This window comes from Saccoglossus kowalevskii, chromosome 10, assembly GCF_978046115.1.
Source record: "Saccoglossus kowalevskii chromosome 10, keSacKowa6.1, whole genome shotgun sequence".
Lineage (NCBI taxonomy): Eukaryota > Metazoa > Hemichordata > Enteropneusta > Harrimaniidae > Saccoglossus > Saccoglossus kowalevskii.
In genome coordinates, this window is record NC_140650.1 from 2777974 (window position 1) to 2798697 (window position 20724).

At 34.2% G+C, this 20724-nt stretch overlaps 1 protein-coding gene across 3 annotated transcripts in view; it reads right to left on the reverse strand.

The window, feature by feature from the left end:
• The window catches only part of LOC100373853 (dynactin subunit 1-like), a 105013-nt gene that overhangs the window by 80492 nt on the left and 3797 nt on the right, over positions 1-20724 (reverse strand). For 2 of the 3 annotated variants that reach the window (XM_085504152.1, XM_085504150.1), the window contains exons 5-9: positions 12532-12564; positions 11189-11253; positions 4438-4665; positions 3497-3568; positions 1888-1995 (exon numbers count right to left, since the gene is read on the reverse strand). In XM_085504152.1, the coding sequence (XP_085360278.1) occupies positions 1888-1995; positions 3497-3568; positions 4438-4665; positions 11189-11253; positions 12532-12564 (506 nt within the window). The remainder of the gene's footprint in view (positions 1-1887; positions 1996-3496; positions 3569-4437; positions 4666-11188; positions 11254-12531; positions 12565-20724) is intronic. The other variant, XM_085504151.1, reaches the window with a different exon arrangement.

Below are 20724 nucleotides of genomic sequence, written 5' to 3' on the forward strand. Positions count from 1 at the left end.
CCAGTGGCCTGTGTGTATCATAAATAAATAGAATAGTGCTGGTCGCCAACTTTTTTTCCTGGTCAAAAATTCTGAGTGCAGGTCGCTAGTGACCAGAGTTGGTAGATCCCTGGTTATACTTGTAAATGCTACTGCTACTATTTTTATAGTAATTTGCATATGATTTACATATATTTATATGAGGGATGAAATGATTAGAGGGTGCTGGTCATCATGCTGCACACTTTTAATTTTTGTATAATCAATATACTATAAAATGCTTCCATTTTGTGAGAAACTAGTTCTGATGTCAATCAGTGAAAATTGCTTTGTAGCAGTGAAAATTTAAGTTATAAAGTGTCAGTGAAATTCATGAAATTTTGTTTTCACAATGGTAATAAAATTCTCAAATTGTTATAATCTCTAACAACAAAAAATAAAGGGTTTACAATAATTTACACCTGTATACATTGTATGGAGACTTTAATAAAACATGGTGTGGTGAGTAAAGTTTTTTCAGTTGAATTATTTCAACTATATGTATGAAAAGGTTTGAGTTAACGAGTACAAAACTGTTCCTCACTACACTACACATGCATGTAATTTATATTTATATTCCAAAAATATATTTTTCATAAAGAATATTAATTATGCATGCAAGTAGACTATCTTCAAATGCAAGCATTATGATACTAATCATTTTGGTAACTAGATAGACTGGCTTTAGTCAGGGATTCTTTAATAATTAAGCTGAATTTATTGGGGTATGGAATTCATGAAAGATCCATTGCTAATAATTCTGAGTTGGAGAGTACACAATGTGAACAGTGATCCAATGTCATTGTTTTACTCATAGAAATAGAATGATGATCTTCGGGCATCACATTCTATTCCGCAAGCGTCTGGGTGCTTGTAAAAAGTCCACAAACGTCATATTACATTTTCCCAGTAGTTTATGTAACCAGTGTTTTCTAAATATGCTGTGTCAAATATGCTAACAACAGATTAGGTATCAATGTGACATAGAATTGTTTTTGTTGAAGACTAAATCTTTTCACTTGAATCGAGTTACAACAAAATTGTCCTGTCAACAGTTAACCTTTAAGCTGGCAAAATAGCAAAATGAAAATTAATTAACTTGACTAGAGCCAGTCTAATACAGTCTAATGTAGCTAGGCAACTAAATCTAACAATTCAATCACCAAGGCTATTTTGTTAACACATGAACTAAAACCATTGCGTGATTGAGCTTGTATGATACATGCAATAAATGTGACTTTGACATATCAAAAAGATTTGCTAGTAATGTAGCATCTCAACAAGCAGTGATGTACAATGTACCATGTCTCACCAACTACATATGTGTGGTCCCAACCCATTCTCAACTTGGCCATTATTTTAAGCTACCTCAAAAAAACAAATATACGGAGATGATATTTATATACTCGAAAAGCAATAATGGGGATGCTGACAATGGTGAAGACAACACCAAGGACAGACAATTACCCCCGCTATACCTTTTCCATCATCTGAAGGAAAAAAAAACAAAAAAAAAAAAAAACAGATGAACAGTAATAAATAATTGTAACCCAGGCTTGATCCCAAAAACAGAAATTATTGTGGACATTGTCTAGTAGCTTTGTAATTAAATACGATGGAATTTATTTCTGTCACTGGTTGTTCAAACTCCTACTTTGTTATGTAAAGTTTTTATAACCCTTAACTTTAGAAAGCATGCTTGATCACTCAATGGTTTGGCATGCATGGGGTTTTTATAATTAGAAAAACAGATGTTGTTTAAATTCAAAAAAACAATTGTGTTGTATTTGTAAGGTTACATAGTATTACACAAATTAATTACTCTGTATGTGTGGTTAATTGCAATTTATCACTCAAATTCTATTTTACCTTTTCTTCAGCCATTTCTTTATCCAAGGTAGCCATCTCTATGGTTTCCAAGACTTCTGATGACTGTTCCTCCATTCTATCTCTCTCTTCCAGTGCTTCCTTTGCAGTCTGTGGACATAATAACACATTAGTATTATTAGAAAAATAAGATGGAACAGTTAAGTACATTATTGAAAGACCAAGTATCAAAATTAAAGAAAGCTTAGAAAAAACTCCTATGTGCTGAAGGTATTGGAGGCATGAAGTACAAATAAGGATTACTGTATTCACTAGTTTTATTAAAATTGATGAGTGGAGGATACTTCAAGTTATCTGTGGAGCACATTTATGCAATAAGTTGTAAGCACAAAATTTAACCTATGTACCAAGTTTCATTGAATCTAGATAATGGTGGAAAAGTTAAATACTGGCTAATTAACATGCAAATTAAGTAATTAATATACATGGATTTCAAGCAGGAAAGCATCTTGTTTTATAACAAGCAGCCTCTCGGCTGAGATAGCTCTGCTGTTAGCAATGCACATTTCAATTAAAGAACAGAAGATATCATTAGAAAATGAACAATATGCATAGTATCAATGCTATGGGACTTGCTGTTTTCAACAAGAATTTAAAAATATCATTTTTCACCATAAATAATTGTGATTTTTAACAAAAAGTCGAAAATATCTTTTTTTACCAAAAATGACAAAAATATTCATCAAAATTAGAGAATTGAAGATATCATCATGAAATTAACAAATTTGAGAGTGGTCCACATATAGTACATATATATGTAATATCAAAGCAATTGGACTTGTGGTTTTTAACAAGAAGTAAAAAATATCACTTTTTACTAAAAATGACAAAAATATTCAACAAAATTAGAGAATTAAAGATATCATTACAAAATGAACAAATCTGAGAGAGGTACACATGTAGCACAATAATATTACAACTAGGACACTATTTAGTCAGCCGTAGTAAACAGCAAACAGCTATTCCATGTTTTTTGTTTATTTCTATTTTAGTTGTTTTTATTTTTGCTTGATTGATTTTCCTTACTAAAAGAGAAATGTATTCTATTCTATTCTATTCTATAGAATGCCCTGCCTGTCTGTTGACTCAGTATTTTTCTCAGTTTTATTGCCATAAAACATCTATTCAAGCTATCCATTCTCAACTAAATATATGCTTTAAATAAAATAAACAAGACAGGCAACTCAACTCAACTCAAACAAGACAGGCTTCTGTTTTCTCTAACTCAGTTAAAACTGGAAGCATTCAAGACAGGCAACTCAACTCAAACAAGACAGGTTTCTGTTTTTGTATAACCCAGTTAAAACTGGAAGCATTTAAGACAGGCAATTCAACTCAAACAAGACAGGCTTCTGTTTTCTATAACCCAGTTAAAACTTAAAGCATTCTGACTGGACATACTATAATGTAATCCTAAGACAGATGGCATTACATTTATGTTTTACTCATAGTACTGATTTCATTACAAACAATCAAGTTCAGGGTACTAGGAGGAAATTAGTAACCAGTCAGGAATAGATCACATATAGTCATTTTCCATTTTTTAACTAATTTTCTCAAATTTACTTAAAACAATGAAGTGATGCTATACCCTTTTAGCTTCTTGGAGTTGTCTCATCAAATCTGACTGTGCTTCAGCCATCTTGGATTTATGTTCCTGCATCTGTAACAATGATAATAATAATATCATTATTATACTTTAAGCACCAAAAACAATAAATTTGCTGATTGAATGCAATGAAATAGAACACAAACACCAACAAACATTTTTCTTTTTGACATTTTGGGCTATATTTTTCATTAGATTGTATCTACAAGCAGGAAAAATGTATAATATTAAGGTTATGATGAGAATATCACAAAGTATGCACTGGGGGAGTAGGGGTCGAAAAACTCCAAATACTGGAGCAGAGTTGCAATTATTATTGCAAGGCAAGTTCATAGCCATAAATTATTTTTTTGGATAACTACACACACGCTCGGAAATTGTAGTTAGGTTTTTTAGAAGGAAAAATATTTTATTTCACTCATTCATGTGAAAACCATAAATACAACATGACTGTACAACAATAAAGAAGGGAACCCAGATATTACACTAAATTAGATATCATACTGTACTTTTGCAGGCAGTAGGTCAGAATATTGCTGAAAATAAAATATCACCCCCCCCAAAAAAAAACTATCTCTAAAGTAACCATAAACAGACTGAAGGATGTACAGAACAGACAAGCATTAAAAAAGAAGACATTTGCAAATGTAAACATCGCCAAGTGAGCAAGTGATACTTCCAAATTTTCACTGTTTGAAAATGAAAATTATCAATTACAACAAGTGAACTATGAAATCATGGAAATGTGTTAGAGACGCACCTGCTGTAACTGACTGCAAACTATGAAAACATGGAAGTGAGTGAGAGACCCACCTGCTGTAACTGACTGCAAACTATGAAAACATGGAAGTGAGTGAGAGAGAGACCCACCTGCTGTAACTGACTGCAAACTATGAAAACATGGAAGTGAGTGAGAGACCCACCTGCTGTAACTGAATTCTAACTTTCTCATACTCTTTGAGTTTGACTTTATCTTCATTTCTTTTGATCTTCAATGTCTCCAGTTTTTCATACAGATCTGTAACATCAGCTTTAGAGCTATCCAACTCTTGTTGCAGCTTGACATTCTCTAGTTGCAATTCCAATACTTTGTTCTGTCCCACTCCGCTGTCCAGTGATGCTGCAGCTTGTGGTGGAGGACCGGGCTCCAGCTACAAACAAACATATAAATGATGTTCCAAAACATCATCAACATATAGGTATAGCCGTGTTGTGTTGTCAGCTGGTTATCGGCTCGGTTGCCTTTTCACAGAAACTTAGTATTTTTAAAGTGAGTAACATTATCATTAATAATTTCAACTTATTCTTCACAATTAAGATATATGACAGTCAGGGTCAGGGTAGCTTTAAACCAGCTTAAGACTAACCAATTATGTTTGATACTGAGGTACATGTACATGCATATCAAATCACAAAACAAACGAGCCATGCATGGCACAGTCCCCGTTAGTTATCAAATTTAAGATATATGGTTTTGTTTATAGTAATATAGCTGGAATATAACCATGTCAGGAATATGATTATGATGACTGTTTAACATTAAAATGATTGACATTTGTATCTGATTGTCAAACGAGTACTTGACCATATTAAGAGATATTCCTCTGGAACAGGATTAATTAAAACAAGCCATGCATGGCACAGTTCTCGTTAGTTATCGAATTTAAGATATATAGTTTTGTTTATAGTAATATAGCTGGAATATAATCATGTCAGGAACATGATTTTTTAACATTAAAATGATTGACATTTGTATCTGATCGTCAAACAAGATATTGCTCTGGAACAGCATTCATAATCAGCCATTTTGAATACATGTATATATATATATATATATATATATATATATATATATATATATATATACATACGTGGACAGAGAAATTAAGACACGACTACATGAGTAAAGTTCACTCTACAGTACTGTTTCGTAAGGTACATGGAGTACCTCACTCATCAGGAGTTAAGACTTTATTAAATAAACCACCGAAACAGACTACGTTATAAGCGCTACAGATTTGCATAACAATGGAGTGTGTTTACGATATTAAAACTAGTTGTTGCATAGCAACGATTTGGCTCTGTGTCTACAGGAAGAAAAAAGCTCATTTCTTTTATTTAAACTACAGTAATGTGGTTGGAAAATTATAATATATTTCTCTCTAATACATAAGTTGCAACGTTTGCTTGAAGTATTGTAAGGTGCAGCACGCGATAACACTCTCCATTTGATGTCGTAATCGATGTTATTGTCTTTTAATGACCAAGCGTATTTACTGAGCTCTGTTGCGTTTCTCAATGATTGGTTGCGTAGCGATGCTGTGTGGTTTCTGTACCGGGTTTTAAATTCATTTCCTGTTAGTCCCACATATGTTTCACACTTGTTGTTGTCTTGCCGTCTGATATTAGCTTGGTAAACCAGGGCCGATTGTAAACAATTTCCGTCTAAGGGGCATTCAGATTTCTTACGGCAGTTACATAATCTGTTGATCTCGGTACTGGGTGTATTGGTGTTGGCCGCTGTAAGCTGTTGTTTGTTTTGATTGCAGATTATTTGCTTCACGTTATTCGTACAACTGTAGCTCAATTTGATGGTGTTTTACGGCTGAAAATTTTCCTGAGTTTGTTTCCCTGTTGGAAACACTTATCAACCAGGGTGAGGAATCTTCTCCCGACGCTGTTAGTGACATTTTTACTGAAGGGAGGGTTAAACCAGAGGATGTTGTTACGAGGTCTGTTTGTTCTTCTTCTTTCCGTGGGGGGTTCGAATTTTAGGTGATTATTTGAGGTGATATGATTATCACCTCAAATTCGAACCCCCCACGGAAAGAAGAAGAACAAACAGACCTCGTGTCTTAACCGATATTACCCTAAAAACTATCAGGTATCAGTGGAAAAAACGAAAATTGACTAATTGTTATGCAAATTAGGTAATTATTTAATATGCATAGATTTTTGTACCAAGTTTCATCAAAATCCAATGACTGGTTCTTTAGATATCAGTGGAACAGTCATGGAACAGCCAAAACTTAGCTTATTATCATGCAAATTAGGTAATTAATATGCATGGATTTTCACCAAAATCTAACAGTGGAACAGACGGACACACATACATACATACACACACACACACACACATACACACACACACACACACACACACAAACTAACTGCAAAGACTCCCATTGTGTGCTTCGCACATGGGAGTCAAAAATAAAATGACGTGCATCAGGAACCTGTAATGTCCAATGTACGTTATAAGTTTGAACAAAATCCATCCATAAATGCAAGAAATGCTTGCTATTTGAGGATTTTTTTAGCACAAAAGTAGCCACCATTTGGCCACTTTGAAAAGGATCGTCAAACCAATATACACTGTATCCGTATATCTATGACATGATGTATAAGGAATATTAAAAATTTGAACATAGTCAGTCAAAACAAGTCAGACATATGAGTCTGGAAACCCATTCATTAAAACAAAATGACCGCCAGACAGCCATTTTGAATCTGATCTGAAAAATATATGACGTTCATCAGGAACCCGTAATGTCTAATGTATGTATCAAGTTTGAACAAAATCCACCCATAAATACCAGAAATGCTAGATATTTGATGATTTTTTTAGCACAAAGATGACTAACATTCGGCCATTTTAAATAGGATCGTCAAACCAATATATCTGTCTATCTATGACATGATGTATAATGAATATTTAAAATTTTAACATACCGTAGATACCCTAATTTAGGCGTCCTTTTTGCAACATTTCAATTCTTCATGGCGCCAAAATTAGAATACATTTAGCACAATTTGTTGCAAGTGGCGCCTATTCAAGGGTCATAGGGTCAAACAAGTATGATTTTTTTTATTTGCACCTTTTTGGTTTGTGGAATGTGGGGCATCAAGAATATATAACTTCTGGTTGAGTGTTAATTGGAACAGGAATTTTTTTAGAAGGATTGTCAACAAAATGGAACAAGACATATACTGATGAAGAACCAGGTGATTTATTCATGTAAATGTAAACTTTATATACAAAATAAACAAGCAGTGATCAACACATTTTTTTGTACTTGACATGAAAATTTATTATTACAGTTTTCAATACAACTGTCAGGTTAGTGATGTAAAAAAAAAAGTATATTATCAAAATGTTATGAAAAATTAAAACAAAATAGTGTGCATGATATCACGGTAAAATAATTAAGAAAAATTCCCGGAGTTCAAACATCGTCCACATTAGGCGGTGGAGTGCCTGGATTATCTTCTGTAGGACGTTTGGCAAAATAATTTGTAATAGAATTCATTGTCGAGTGGCGTTGTGCATCACGATGCGAGAAAGAGTGATTCATCAACTATATTGGTCCTATATTTATACCGTAAAAACAAAAGTGTTTATCACAGGTACGTGCCAGACTCGAGAAACGATGTCAGGAAATCACCCCGGCAGCAGTTATCAGTGTCAGACTTGGTAAACGAGTATCTGGTGGCCAGCTTTCGGGATTGTATGCCTAGCACGAGAGGCGAGAGATAATTCATACTCAATTAATCAAAACACCGGACGCGGTATGCCTTTGATGCTTTGTAGGTACAAAAATCATTGCTGTATAACACTTGGAAGAAATATAATACGAACATAAAACTGGGAATGAATATTAACAAGAAATGATAAATGTAAATTCCTTTGATTGGTAGTTTATTGAAATGGCATTGTTTTGTCTCGTGCGTTTTTCTTTTGCCTCCAGACGCCATAAGCTCCTTTGGTGTACTGCGTTCACTAAATTTTCTTGTTTTAATTAGCCATGACGTCGTTTAGTTAGAAGCTATCAGACTTTTAGATAAGTCGCTTTGCATCATACCAACTATGGCAGTACATGTACATCGGAGATCGAACGAAATACGGTACCGGTATATGACTGTGCCCATGTGATCATCGCTCAACCAAAATTGTGAAGTTGTTTTTCGTTTGCATGGATTGGTAATTCACACTTGATGTACAAGGTCTGAAACAAAGAAAGTGCCTTTCTAACAGGAAGTCAAGCTGTCTGGATTTGACCGGGAAATTTAACACATGTTCTTAGCTTAGTGCACTTTACAACTTCGATACATTGTGTACAATTTCAGGTTTGGGTGACGCCTAAATTAGAATTCTTTTGTTAGGTTTGACCTTTGGGGGACGCCTAAATTAGAGGGACGCCTAAATTAGAGTACATACGGTAATCAGTGAAAGCAAGTCAGATATATGGCAGGAGAACCACATTCATTAAAACAAAATGGCCGTCAGTCGGCCATTTTGAATCTAATCTAAAAAACAAAATTATTTCCATCAAGGTCCCGTAATGTCCAACGTATATACAAGGTTTGAACAAAATCCATCTGTAAACAGCTGAGAAATGCTTGATTTTGATGATTTTTTTAGCACAAAAATGGCCACCATTCAGTAATTTTTAATAGAATCGTCAAACCAATATATCTGTATATCTATGACATGATGTGTAATGAATATTTAAAATTTGAACATAATCAGTCACAGCAAGTCAGAGATATGGCACTAGAACCACATTTATTAAAACAAAATCTTATCTGAAATCAAAATGATGTGCATCATCAAGTTTGAACAAAATCCATCTGTAAACAGCAGAGAAATGTTTGATTTTGATGATTTTTAGAACAAAAATGATCGCCATTCGGCCATCTTGAATCAGATCGTGAAACAAATTGATGTGCAGATGTATAATATCATGTGTGAAGTTTGATTGTGATTGGTCCAGGCATTTCTAAGATACAAGTCCGGATACACGCATGAATGGAAGCAAGGAGGTCAAAACACAAGTCCCCGTTTTTGGACTGTGTCCGAACGGGGACTAAATATATGTGTTGTTTATGCAAGGTTTGAATAAAACTGGCATACCTTGGAAATGATATATACATGTAGTAGATAATAATCATAGTCCTAAGCAACTATTAAAAATAGCTAGACGCTTCGAGAAATGGCTTTTTATCGATAGCATAGAAGTAAAATCCTTGGAAATGGTTGACGACATGTTCATAATATTGAGTTATCAGAGAATTGCATAGTTAATGTAAATTATTTAATATGCATGGATTTAAACTCATTTGTGGGTTATATGAAAGCACGTACGTACAAAGACTTGAGATACAGCTAAAAATTTACTAATTTAGGTAAATTAGGTAATTATATCCACAGATTTCAATCCCTAAACTAATGATGTCTGTGGATTACACTGTCATTGGCTTTTGAAATATTGGTGAAATAAAATTTGACACAGGCACACATACGGCCATAACCGCTGACAAATGGTTGATAGCATGTTGAAAAGCTGATTTTTTTTTTGCATTTTGGAGACAAAAATGGCCATAGGTTGGTCAAAGGTCAGGAACAAAAACCCAATGATGTGCATATGTACATGTATATCTTTATAACAAATTTGAAGTTGAAATGACATCACATCAACTTAGATGGACAGACACTATGCTTTTAGCCAGCTGCCTGTCTGCCATTTTGGGCACATACTCGACAAATTTTGATAAATGTCTAGTTTTTATTACATAATTTTCAGACAACATCAACTGGAGACCAAAAATCTGAGCCATAATTACTTCATTCATAATAATGTAAAATAAATGTGTTATAGCTATGTGATATGTATAGCTGTTGACAAGATTCTCATATTTACAAAAAACAAGTCATTGTTAATGACAGTCTCCATCCAAAATTTTGTGATCTGACATATCAATTTGATGCTGATGAAGTCATTGAGATTAGATTGAAACCATTAATAGGAGATGGATTTGTGAACAAAGTATGATTTAGTACTTTTACACGAGAATTGGACATTGGGCAGTCATATTGAATCAAATTACAAAAATAATGTTCATGTTGATGTATCTAATGGTATACTGTCTTTGTACAAAATTTAAAAAGAAATGTTTATTGCATTCATGGGAAAGTCGGCATGGGTATCATGAAAAACACAATGGCCACCAGTCAGCCATATTAGTTTGAATCACAGAAAAAATACGACATGCAACTATAACCCAATATGTATGATCATCATACAAACTTTGATCCAAATTGGCCTAGTCATCTCTGAGAAACAGCACCAGACTTGTACAAATTTTGATTTAGCACATTTACATGAAAATTGGGCATTGGCCGGCCATATTGAATCGAATCACAAAAATAATGATGGTGTAGTTGTATCCCTTGGTATACTATCTTTGTACAAAACTTAAAGAGAAACGTTCATTGCATTCAAGAGAAAGTAGCATGGGTACCATGAAAAACAAAATGGCCGCCAGTGCACCTACAACCCAATATGTATGATCATCATATCAAGTTTGATCTAAATCGGCCTGGTCATCTCCGAGAAACTGCTGTGGACACATTTAGGTATCAGAAATTTTACATCCAAAATGACCTCCAGTCGGCCATTTTTTCGCCGATCATAAAGTAACTTGACACGCATATGTAAGACATTATGTATTGTATTCATGTAAAGTTTGAATGAAATCCGTCAATGGGTGTCCGAGATATAGCTCCGGACGTACGTACAAACGGAACAAACCCAAATTAATAGTTCTTGTTTTCGCACTTCGTCCGAACGAGGACTAACAAATAATGCCAACTATAAAATTGTATTATGATACCTTCTCAACTTGGACTTCTTGAACTTCTCTGACTTCTTTTTTAGCTGAGTTTGCAAGGCTCTTTTCTGTAAGACAAGAAAGATGTACATACATGTAATAACATAGTTAAACTTATAAGAATGATAAATGTTATCTAATATTAGTAATTTTACATCATGCCACATAACACAACATGCTTGGCACAGTGCATCACATAAAACGTACATATACTAACAAGCTTCAATCTATATTGAGAAAAAAGGTCTTCTAATTGGGAAATTCCACTATAAAGAAGAACTGATATTTAACCCTTATCTGGTCAAGTTAATGTAAAAGTACATGGAGCTGGCAGGATAAGGATTCAAGTAGTCATAAAATGAGCCTAATAAAAGTAACTAATTTTGAGTTTTGATAATTTCTCAAACTTAATTCTGCTGATGATTAAACTCGTATCTACCCAGCAGCATTAAATACAATAGCTGTTACAGAACAGATGATCTAATCTGTGAGTAACTGCTATCCATACCCAAAGTGGAGATAGACAACACTAGGTTACTCGCCTTTCAACACAACACTATTACTTAAAATTACCACATCACTATGGGAATGATGACAATGATGATGATTAAACTAAAGATAAAACATAAACTAGAGCTCAAATTACAGTAGGCATTGATTAAAATAAATAAGATTAATATTAAATAAAATAAATTAATTAATTATTGCTTTATTTACAATATTTGGGCAGAAAGAAAAAAATAACATTTTGAACTGGCACGCACACTGTGAAATAAATTTGCAACTTGAGTTTTGTGTTTAATAGCTGGTTAAACAAAAATAAGGCAGGATATCTCAAGTTTTATTAAACTTGTGTAGTAACTTTCTGTACAAATATATATATATTTACAATATCGCAAACGACTAAAAATCACTAAAAAAATATTGCTACAGAAATACATGTGGTAAACAAAAATGTTTACAGAAGTATATCAATTATATTATTTAAAACTTGAATTGGGATACAAATGAACTTGGATGTGATTATAGATGGGATGGCTTTGGTTTAGTCTTACAGCTTTATATGTATTTACAATAGGATGCTCTGAACAGAGACAATTGATAAATCTAAAATGACCAGACAGTTTCCTCCAAATACCAAGTAACTAGGATTTTGTATTCTTCTAAGTTCTAGGTGTTGTAAAACATACAGAAGTTTTTAAGAAAAACAACTCTTAGATTTGATATGACGTGAGAACCAGTGTATATGTTTAGTAGCATCCATTGGAATAAACATACATATAAGTGCTATAGTAAGGAAGGGAGTTACAAGGCTAACACATTGATAAGATGCAAAGAGTACATACTGGAGAGGGATTTTGTCTTCTGTCCATCTCGTTCTGGGAAGGGATCACAGTAGTATCAGTAGAGGAATATAACGGGGAGTTGCTTACTTACGTACACACCTCAGCATGAATTTCTATTATACTTGTTAAGAGAATGGCTGTAATTTTTGTTCATAACAACAAATATCTAATTCAGCTTTATTACACTACTGTAAAATACTTTATTTTAGCTGGAATTAATTTTCGCTGAAAACACTTTTTGTATGGAATTTATTTGCACTGATTTTTTACAAGTTGAATGTCAAATATAGGAAAAACGGTATATTCACCGGATTTTATTTTCACTGAATCATCCCTTCAGCAAAAATAGCAAAAATTAGGTGCAAGCGAAAATAAAAGTATTTTACAATAAACAACATTCATATGTTACACAGCCTAACTTTCATATATCACATTGCCTAATTTTCATATATCACACTGCCTAAATTTCATATATCATACTGCCTCATTTTCATATATAACACTGCCAAACTTTTATATACTGTAAAATGACTAATTTTCACTGGGTTTAAATTTCACTGATTTACCATTTCAGGCATATTCAGTGGGTTTTAAATTCACGGTTTCGTCATTTAGATAATGTGTTCTATGCTAAATTTTACATATTCACTGTGTTTTAATTTAGCGCATTTTTCCAGTCAGCGAAATAAGCTAAATTAAAACCCAGTGAATAATTACCCCCTTTACAGTATCACATTGCCTAACTTTCATATATCACACTGCCTAACTTTCATATATCAAACTGCCTAACTTTCATATATCACACTGCCTAACTTACATATATCACACTGCACGGTACGAGGTTTTACCCAGAATTCAACACGTTCTGTACCAACGCATATTGCTATACGCAGAACTGAAAATTCTGGCATCATTCTGCGCAAAAACAGTTTTTAGCTCGTGAGTTGTTTCCGGGTCTGCCTTCCATGTGCTTATCGTGCAATTTATTGTACCAATATCACATTTTCTGGACGTATTCCTACACAATCATGCTAAGAGTATCCAAAAGAGTCAAGCAGGCAAGTTTAGCCGCAAAATCACGTGGGAAATCGGCTTCAACTGCTCAGTCGATCGCCGATGTTGTCGTCAGCACACAAGGTCGTTCGCTTTCTGATCTTTCTTCCGAGATTTTGACTCGAATATTCGGGTTTTGTTGCTTTTTTAATAACAGTGATGATGATAGTTCACAGTTTGAGAAAGTTAAAACGATCTGCTCACTTCGTATGGTTTGTAGGCGATTTTATACTATCGCGTCAAATGATTTGTTCGTTATGGGGGGACGACAAGCTCGACTGCCAGCCGTGCTTTTCACAGATTTAAGCTGATGAAGGCGAGATCGCTCGTTGCTAGTGAACTAGGGCAACTTTTTGATTTGATCATTCAAAAAGGGCCATCTCAAGTAAGACAAGTGGTAAGAAATTTGCTGGAAAATTTAAAGGGTCATGAATGGGACGATTCAAAGAAATATTTGGAAGTCTCTCTTGCAGTTCTATTTAGCACGAAAAGATCAGCAATTTTAAGAAAGCCACTGGGAGTCGAGCCAACATCAGTAAAATTTTAAATCAGCACCAGGCAGTAGGTGAAAAGTTGTCTGGATTTGATGAGAGTGCCCTTTGGCAATTACGATTAAATAAAGATAAAGCATTTGCCAAATCAGTATTATCTGTATCATTTTTCAAGGAAGCCATTACATCAGATATTCTGCCTCCTTCTGTTAAATTGGCTTTATTAGCAGCACCATCTTCCCAGAAATTAGATCAGACTACAGATGACACTAAATTATGGAATGATTCTGAAGCAGAACACATATTTAGGGGGCGGTCTATCTGAAACTGACTATGATGGTTTAGAGAAATCTCTGAGAACACAAGAAAATGTTTCAAGAATTCCCAGATTAACCACTTTGAGAAATAATTTGAAACGGTTCCACAATATGGTGTCAGAAACTGCCTCTCAAAATAAAAAGGGCTGGTTTGTTCATGATATTGAAGGCCTGGTTTGGAGAAGTGTCCTCAACATATTGACTGAAAACAAATTGGATTATGACCTTGATGATGAAAATGAGACAGAAGTTAGAAATAGTTGTAGGTGAGGGTGGCGACACTTTCCAAGATTTCAAGGGAGTGTCCCAAAATTTCAAAGTATTTGCCATCAGTGGTGCTATACGTCTGATAAAATATAATGGTAATGAAGTATGGAGAGATCCAAATCCACAGTCTGATGCAAGCCGCATTCCATTTGTTATTATAAATGCCCCAGAGAGTGATGCACTGATAGAAGTTGATATTCTTCCTATTCTGGCATGCACTGAAAAATTTGCCCAACATGGTATAAAGGGGATGAAATACTGTAGAAAACTGGAAGGAGATGAAAAGTATAAAAGTTTAGTCTTGCAGAGAAAGAGTACCATTTTTTTCTGCAATTTATGTTTGGCTACAGTTCATAAATGTCACAATCCAAATCATGAATGGGATATGTCTATCACTCTTGCGGATATGAATTCATGGGCAGAAGAAAAAAGTAATGGTCAGAATAATCATCCTCTTATAAAGTATGACCCCATAAATGAATACACTATGGATCACCTTCATGCTAAATTGAGAAACGTGGGTAAACTAATTGACGAGCTCTTCAACGAGGCTGAAAAGATCGACCAACAACTGGAATTTATACAAAAGTTTGCAAAGTTATCTGAAGATCAAAAACATGATGTGAAGCAATATGAATCAAAACTGGTCGACCAATTTGATACCAAGGTTGAAATTAATGAAGCAAATCATTCAGCAAAGTTACTTCAAGTTACTAAAATAGATGATCTTAACAAACTTGATAAGAAACTTGAAGCAGCTTCACTAGCATTTGAAATTAAATACACTGAACACACTGAAGTGAATTTGTTGGATTCTGCTGAATCACATTTTGAAATTTTATTTGGCATACACAAGGAATACAAATGCACACTATATGCATCACATCTCCATGTTGTATATAAAATCAAGCCAGGTATCACTCGTCACATGCAAACTGTCCATGGTAAGTTCAGCACAAAAGATCTGAAACAAAACACAAGATGCATTACTAATCTCAATATTTAATATCAAAAATCTGTCATAATAATAAATTATTATTTACACTTGGTAAAACTATTCCAAAGTCAGCCAAAATTGTCAAATTTGTAATGACACTATTTTCTATGAAGTCTTTGACTGTAAAAAATGGGGCATGTGGAGGGGGGGGGGGGGGGCTGGCACATTTTCTTTGAAAATCATTTGTTATTAAACTAATCTCAATATTTAATATAAAAAATCTGTCATAATAATAAATTATTATTTACACTTGATAAAACTATTCTAAAGTCAGCCTAAATTGTCAAATTTGTAATGACACTATTTTCTATGAAGTCTTTGACTGTAAAAAATGGGGCATGTGGAGGGGGCCTGGCACATTTTTTTTGAAAATCATTTGTTATTAAACTAATCTCAATATTTAATATAAAAAATCTGTCATAATAATAAATTATTATTTACACTTGGTAAAACTATTCTAAAGTCAGCCTAAATTGTCAAATTTGTAATGACACTATTTTCTAGGTATTAATTCTTCAACTTCAAACACATCAATGTGTGTCACTTTTACTGGAGAAATGGGGCAAGTGGAGGGGGCGTGGCACATTTTTTTTGAAAATCATTTGTTATTAACTATATTTAGTATATTCTCACTTTAATATTACATAATTTATTATGAATAATATGTCAGAAAATAATATTGAGAGAAACGAATGAAATGCATTGGTATCAAAAACAAATACATGGAAAATGTTCATTTTATCCCTATACCCATAGTATCTCAATAGTGTATATATTATCTCAATAGTGTATATATGGTATGCAAATTAATGACAAAATACATTATGACACTTTATTCACTACTCCTATGAGGGACATAACGTGTATATGGTCGATCTACATATCGTTGTAAAGCTCTCGACATCCCCAACAAAATTACGTTTTTCATTTTCACGACCAACATTTTTGCAACAAAAAAGGCGCCAACAATTGAAGAAATCAAATGTTATTTTCTAAAAATTGCTTTATTTTTCGTGTAAAACGTAAAAAAAAGGAGACTTACCGAACGTAACATTGTGAGCCGCCATGTTGAAAATCCATAGGAGGCACTCTCACGGTAATTCTAACATAACAGTGAGAGGAGTAGGCCAAAAACCACCAAAAATGCAGTAATTTCGCATAATCAATTATGGTCCATAACTATTTATTGAAATGATTAAAACGATCCGGGTAAAAAACTTCAAATACATCAAAAAAATGAGAATTCCAGTATCAAGTTGGGAATGAGGCTGGTGGGTCAATTGAGGTCATAGAATGCTCATAGCGTGTATGCTAGTTTTTCTTTCAATTTGAAATTGCGCCCTCGTGCGGAGATAAAGTGTATATTGGATGGTACTAAACGCATTGAATGCTGGGATATCACATTTGCTGTGCACTGCCTAACTTTCATATATCACACTGCCTAACTTTCATATATCACACTGCCTAACTTTCATATATCACACTGCCTCATTTTCATATATCACACTGCCTAACTTTCATATATCACACTGCCTAACTTTCATATATCACATTGCCAAACTTTTATATTACACCACCTAACTTTCATATATCACACTGCCAAACTTTCATATATAACACCACCTAATTTTCATATATCACACTGCCTAATTTTCATATATCACATTGCCAAACTTTTATATTACACCACCTAACTTTCATATATCACACTGCCAAACTTTCATATATCACACTGCCTAATTTTCATATATCACACTGCCTAACTTTCATATATCACACTGCCTAACTTTCATATATCACACTGCCTAACTTTCATATATAACGCTGCCAAACTTTCATATATCACACTGCCTAACTTTCATATATCACACTGCCTAACTTTCATATATAACGCTGCCAAACTTTCATATATCACACTGCTAAACTTTCATATATCACATTGCCAAACTTTTATATTACACCACCTAACGTTCATATATCACACTGCCAAACTTTCATATATCACACTGCCTAATTTTCATATATCACACTGCCAAACTTTCATATATCACACTGCCTAACTTTCATATATCACACTGCCAAACTTTCATATATCACACTGCCTAATTTTTATATATCACACTGCCTAACTTTCATATATCACACTGCCTCATTTTCATATATACCTGGTAACACTGCCAAACTTTCATACATCACACTGCCAAACTTTCATATATCACACTGCCTAACTTTCATATATTACACTGCCTAATTTTTATATATCACACTGCCTCATTTTCATATATACCTGGTAACACTGCCAAATGTTTATATTACACCACCTAACTTTCATATATCACACTGCCAAACTTTCATATATCACACCACCTAATTTTCATATATCACACTGCCTAACTTTCATATATCACACTGCCAAACTTTCATATATCACACCACCTAATTTTTATATATCACAGTGCTAAACTTTCATATATCACACTGCCTCATTTTCATATATAACACTGCCAAACTTTCATATTACACCACTTAATTTTCATATATCACACTGCCAAACTTTCATATATCACACTGCCTAACTTTCATATATCACACTGCCTAACTTTCATATATCACACTGCCTAACTTTCATATATCACACTGCCTAACTTTCATATATAACGCTGCCAAACTTTCATATATCACACTGCCTAACTTTCATATATCACACTGCCTAACTTTCATATATAACGCTGCCAAACTTTCATATATCACACTGCTAAACTTTCATATATCACATTGCCAAACTTTTATATTACACCACCTAACGTTCATATATCACACTGCCAAACTTTCATATATCACACTGCCTAATTTTCATATATCACACTGCCAAACTTCCATATATAACACTGCCTAACTTTCATATATCACACTGCCTAACTTTCAAATATCAAACTGCCTAACTTTCATATATCACACTGCCTAACTTTCATATATCACACTGCCTAACTTTCATATATAACGCTGCCAAACTTTCATATATCACACTGCCTAACTTTCATATATCACACTGCCTAACTTTCATATATAACGCTGCCAAACTTTCATATATCACACTGCTAAACTTTCATATATCACATTGCCAAACTTTTATATTACACCACCTAACGTTCATATATCACACTGCCAAACTTTCATATATCACACTGCCTAATTTTCATATATCACACTGCCAAACTTCCATATATAACACTGCCTAACTTTCATATATCACACTGCATAACTTTCATATATAACGCTGCCAAACTTTCATATATCACACTGCCTAACTTTCATATATAACGCTGCCAAACTTTCATATATCACATTGCCAAACTTTCATATATCACATTGCCAAACTTTTATATTACACCACCTAACTTTCATATATCACACTGCCAAACTTTCATATATCACACTGCCTAATTTTCATATATCACACTGCCAAACTTTCATATATCACACTGCCTAACTTTCATATATCACACTGCCAAACTTTCATATACAGTAAAACCTGTCAAAACCGACCATGACTGGGACTGGGATCTATGGTCGGTTTTCAGAGGGAGTCGGTTTATTCAGGGTGGGCATAACTTCGATTGAAACAACAATTACATGTGCTGTAAACACGGGACAAATGAAAGACACCGGAGTTTGCCTCCGGTGATTATACATGTATTTACATTTATTGTATTGTTTCAATAAAATAATTTACCAAACAAGACAAGAATATTATGGTATGTACATGAAATCAATAAACATTAAAATAACTGTTGGAACAGACCGGGTAAGTATCGCGTATCGTAACTGAAGGCGTCCATTTTGAATGACATCACAACGTAAGTTCACGTGAGCTACATGTAATTATTATAATTTATGCAGACAGTTGATTTTGCTCTTAAGTCAATGAATTAAATTACGATGTAAAAAAATCATCAAGTTTTCACCGCTTTAAAGAACATCTTTTTTCAACGATTTTGTTCGTTCGAATTATGAAATTTTGGATATCTGTCAAGTAGCTGGAGTCTTTGTTTATTGCGAAGTTTTGTAATCTTGTTAACATGTCTAGCACATCGCCATGCGTCAAGTCACGGTCATCGTGGGGGTCAATAATTTGACTATCGTTGTCTGTAGATTCATGGTTTTCTTTGTCTGCAATAAAATTCTCAACAATCTGTTGCTCCCACTCGCCGTCATACATTGCTTCAGTCAGTATACGTTCATCAAAGTGGAGGTATTCTACAACGCTACACTGTGTTTGCGGCTCTGCAACATGCTAAATAAGGTTTCCGAATTCTTTGTCATCGTCTGCTTCTTCGTCATCATAAATTTTAATCTTGAAGCCCCCTTTACGGAAACATTCGAAAGCACAAAATTGTCGATCAGAATCGTTATGGAAAGAAGAAAACTCAATGTTTTGATCGTTGAAGAAGTGATAATGCAGTGTGCTTCACCGCAATTGAAGTTGATGACCCCGATCATTTGTTTATATCCGGGGTCATTACACTGTCCAGACATCACGCGATGCGATGGCGTGTGGTGTGAAAAACTTAATCAGTTGCTATTGTTTTACACGGGACGTTACTTGTAGTGTGAGATTTGATATTGTTTCTGTGACGTTCACGGTAAATTCAACACAATGCACACTTTTTAGGTCGGGCAGACCGGATTACTAGACAGCGGACGTGGTGCAACTGGTCGGATGGTCGATGTATTCAGTGTGAATATTGGACTTGGGGCCGATCAATGCGGTCGGTGTTCGGAGTAGACAGTGGTCGGATTTCACAGGTTGTTTTAACATAGGCGTCTATGGAGAAATTTCGGGACTACATAAATCGGTCGGTTCTGACAGTAGGTCGGTTTATCCAGGGGTCGGTTTTGACAGGTTTTACTGTATCACACTGCCTAATTTTTATATATCACACTGCCTAACTTTCATATATCACACTGCCTCATTTTCATATATACCTGGTAACACTGCCAAACTTTCATACATCACACTGCCAAACTTTCATATATCACACTGCCTAACTTTCATATATTACACTGC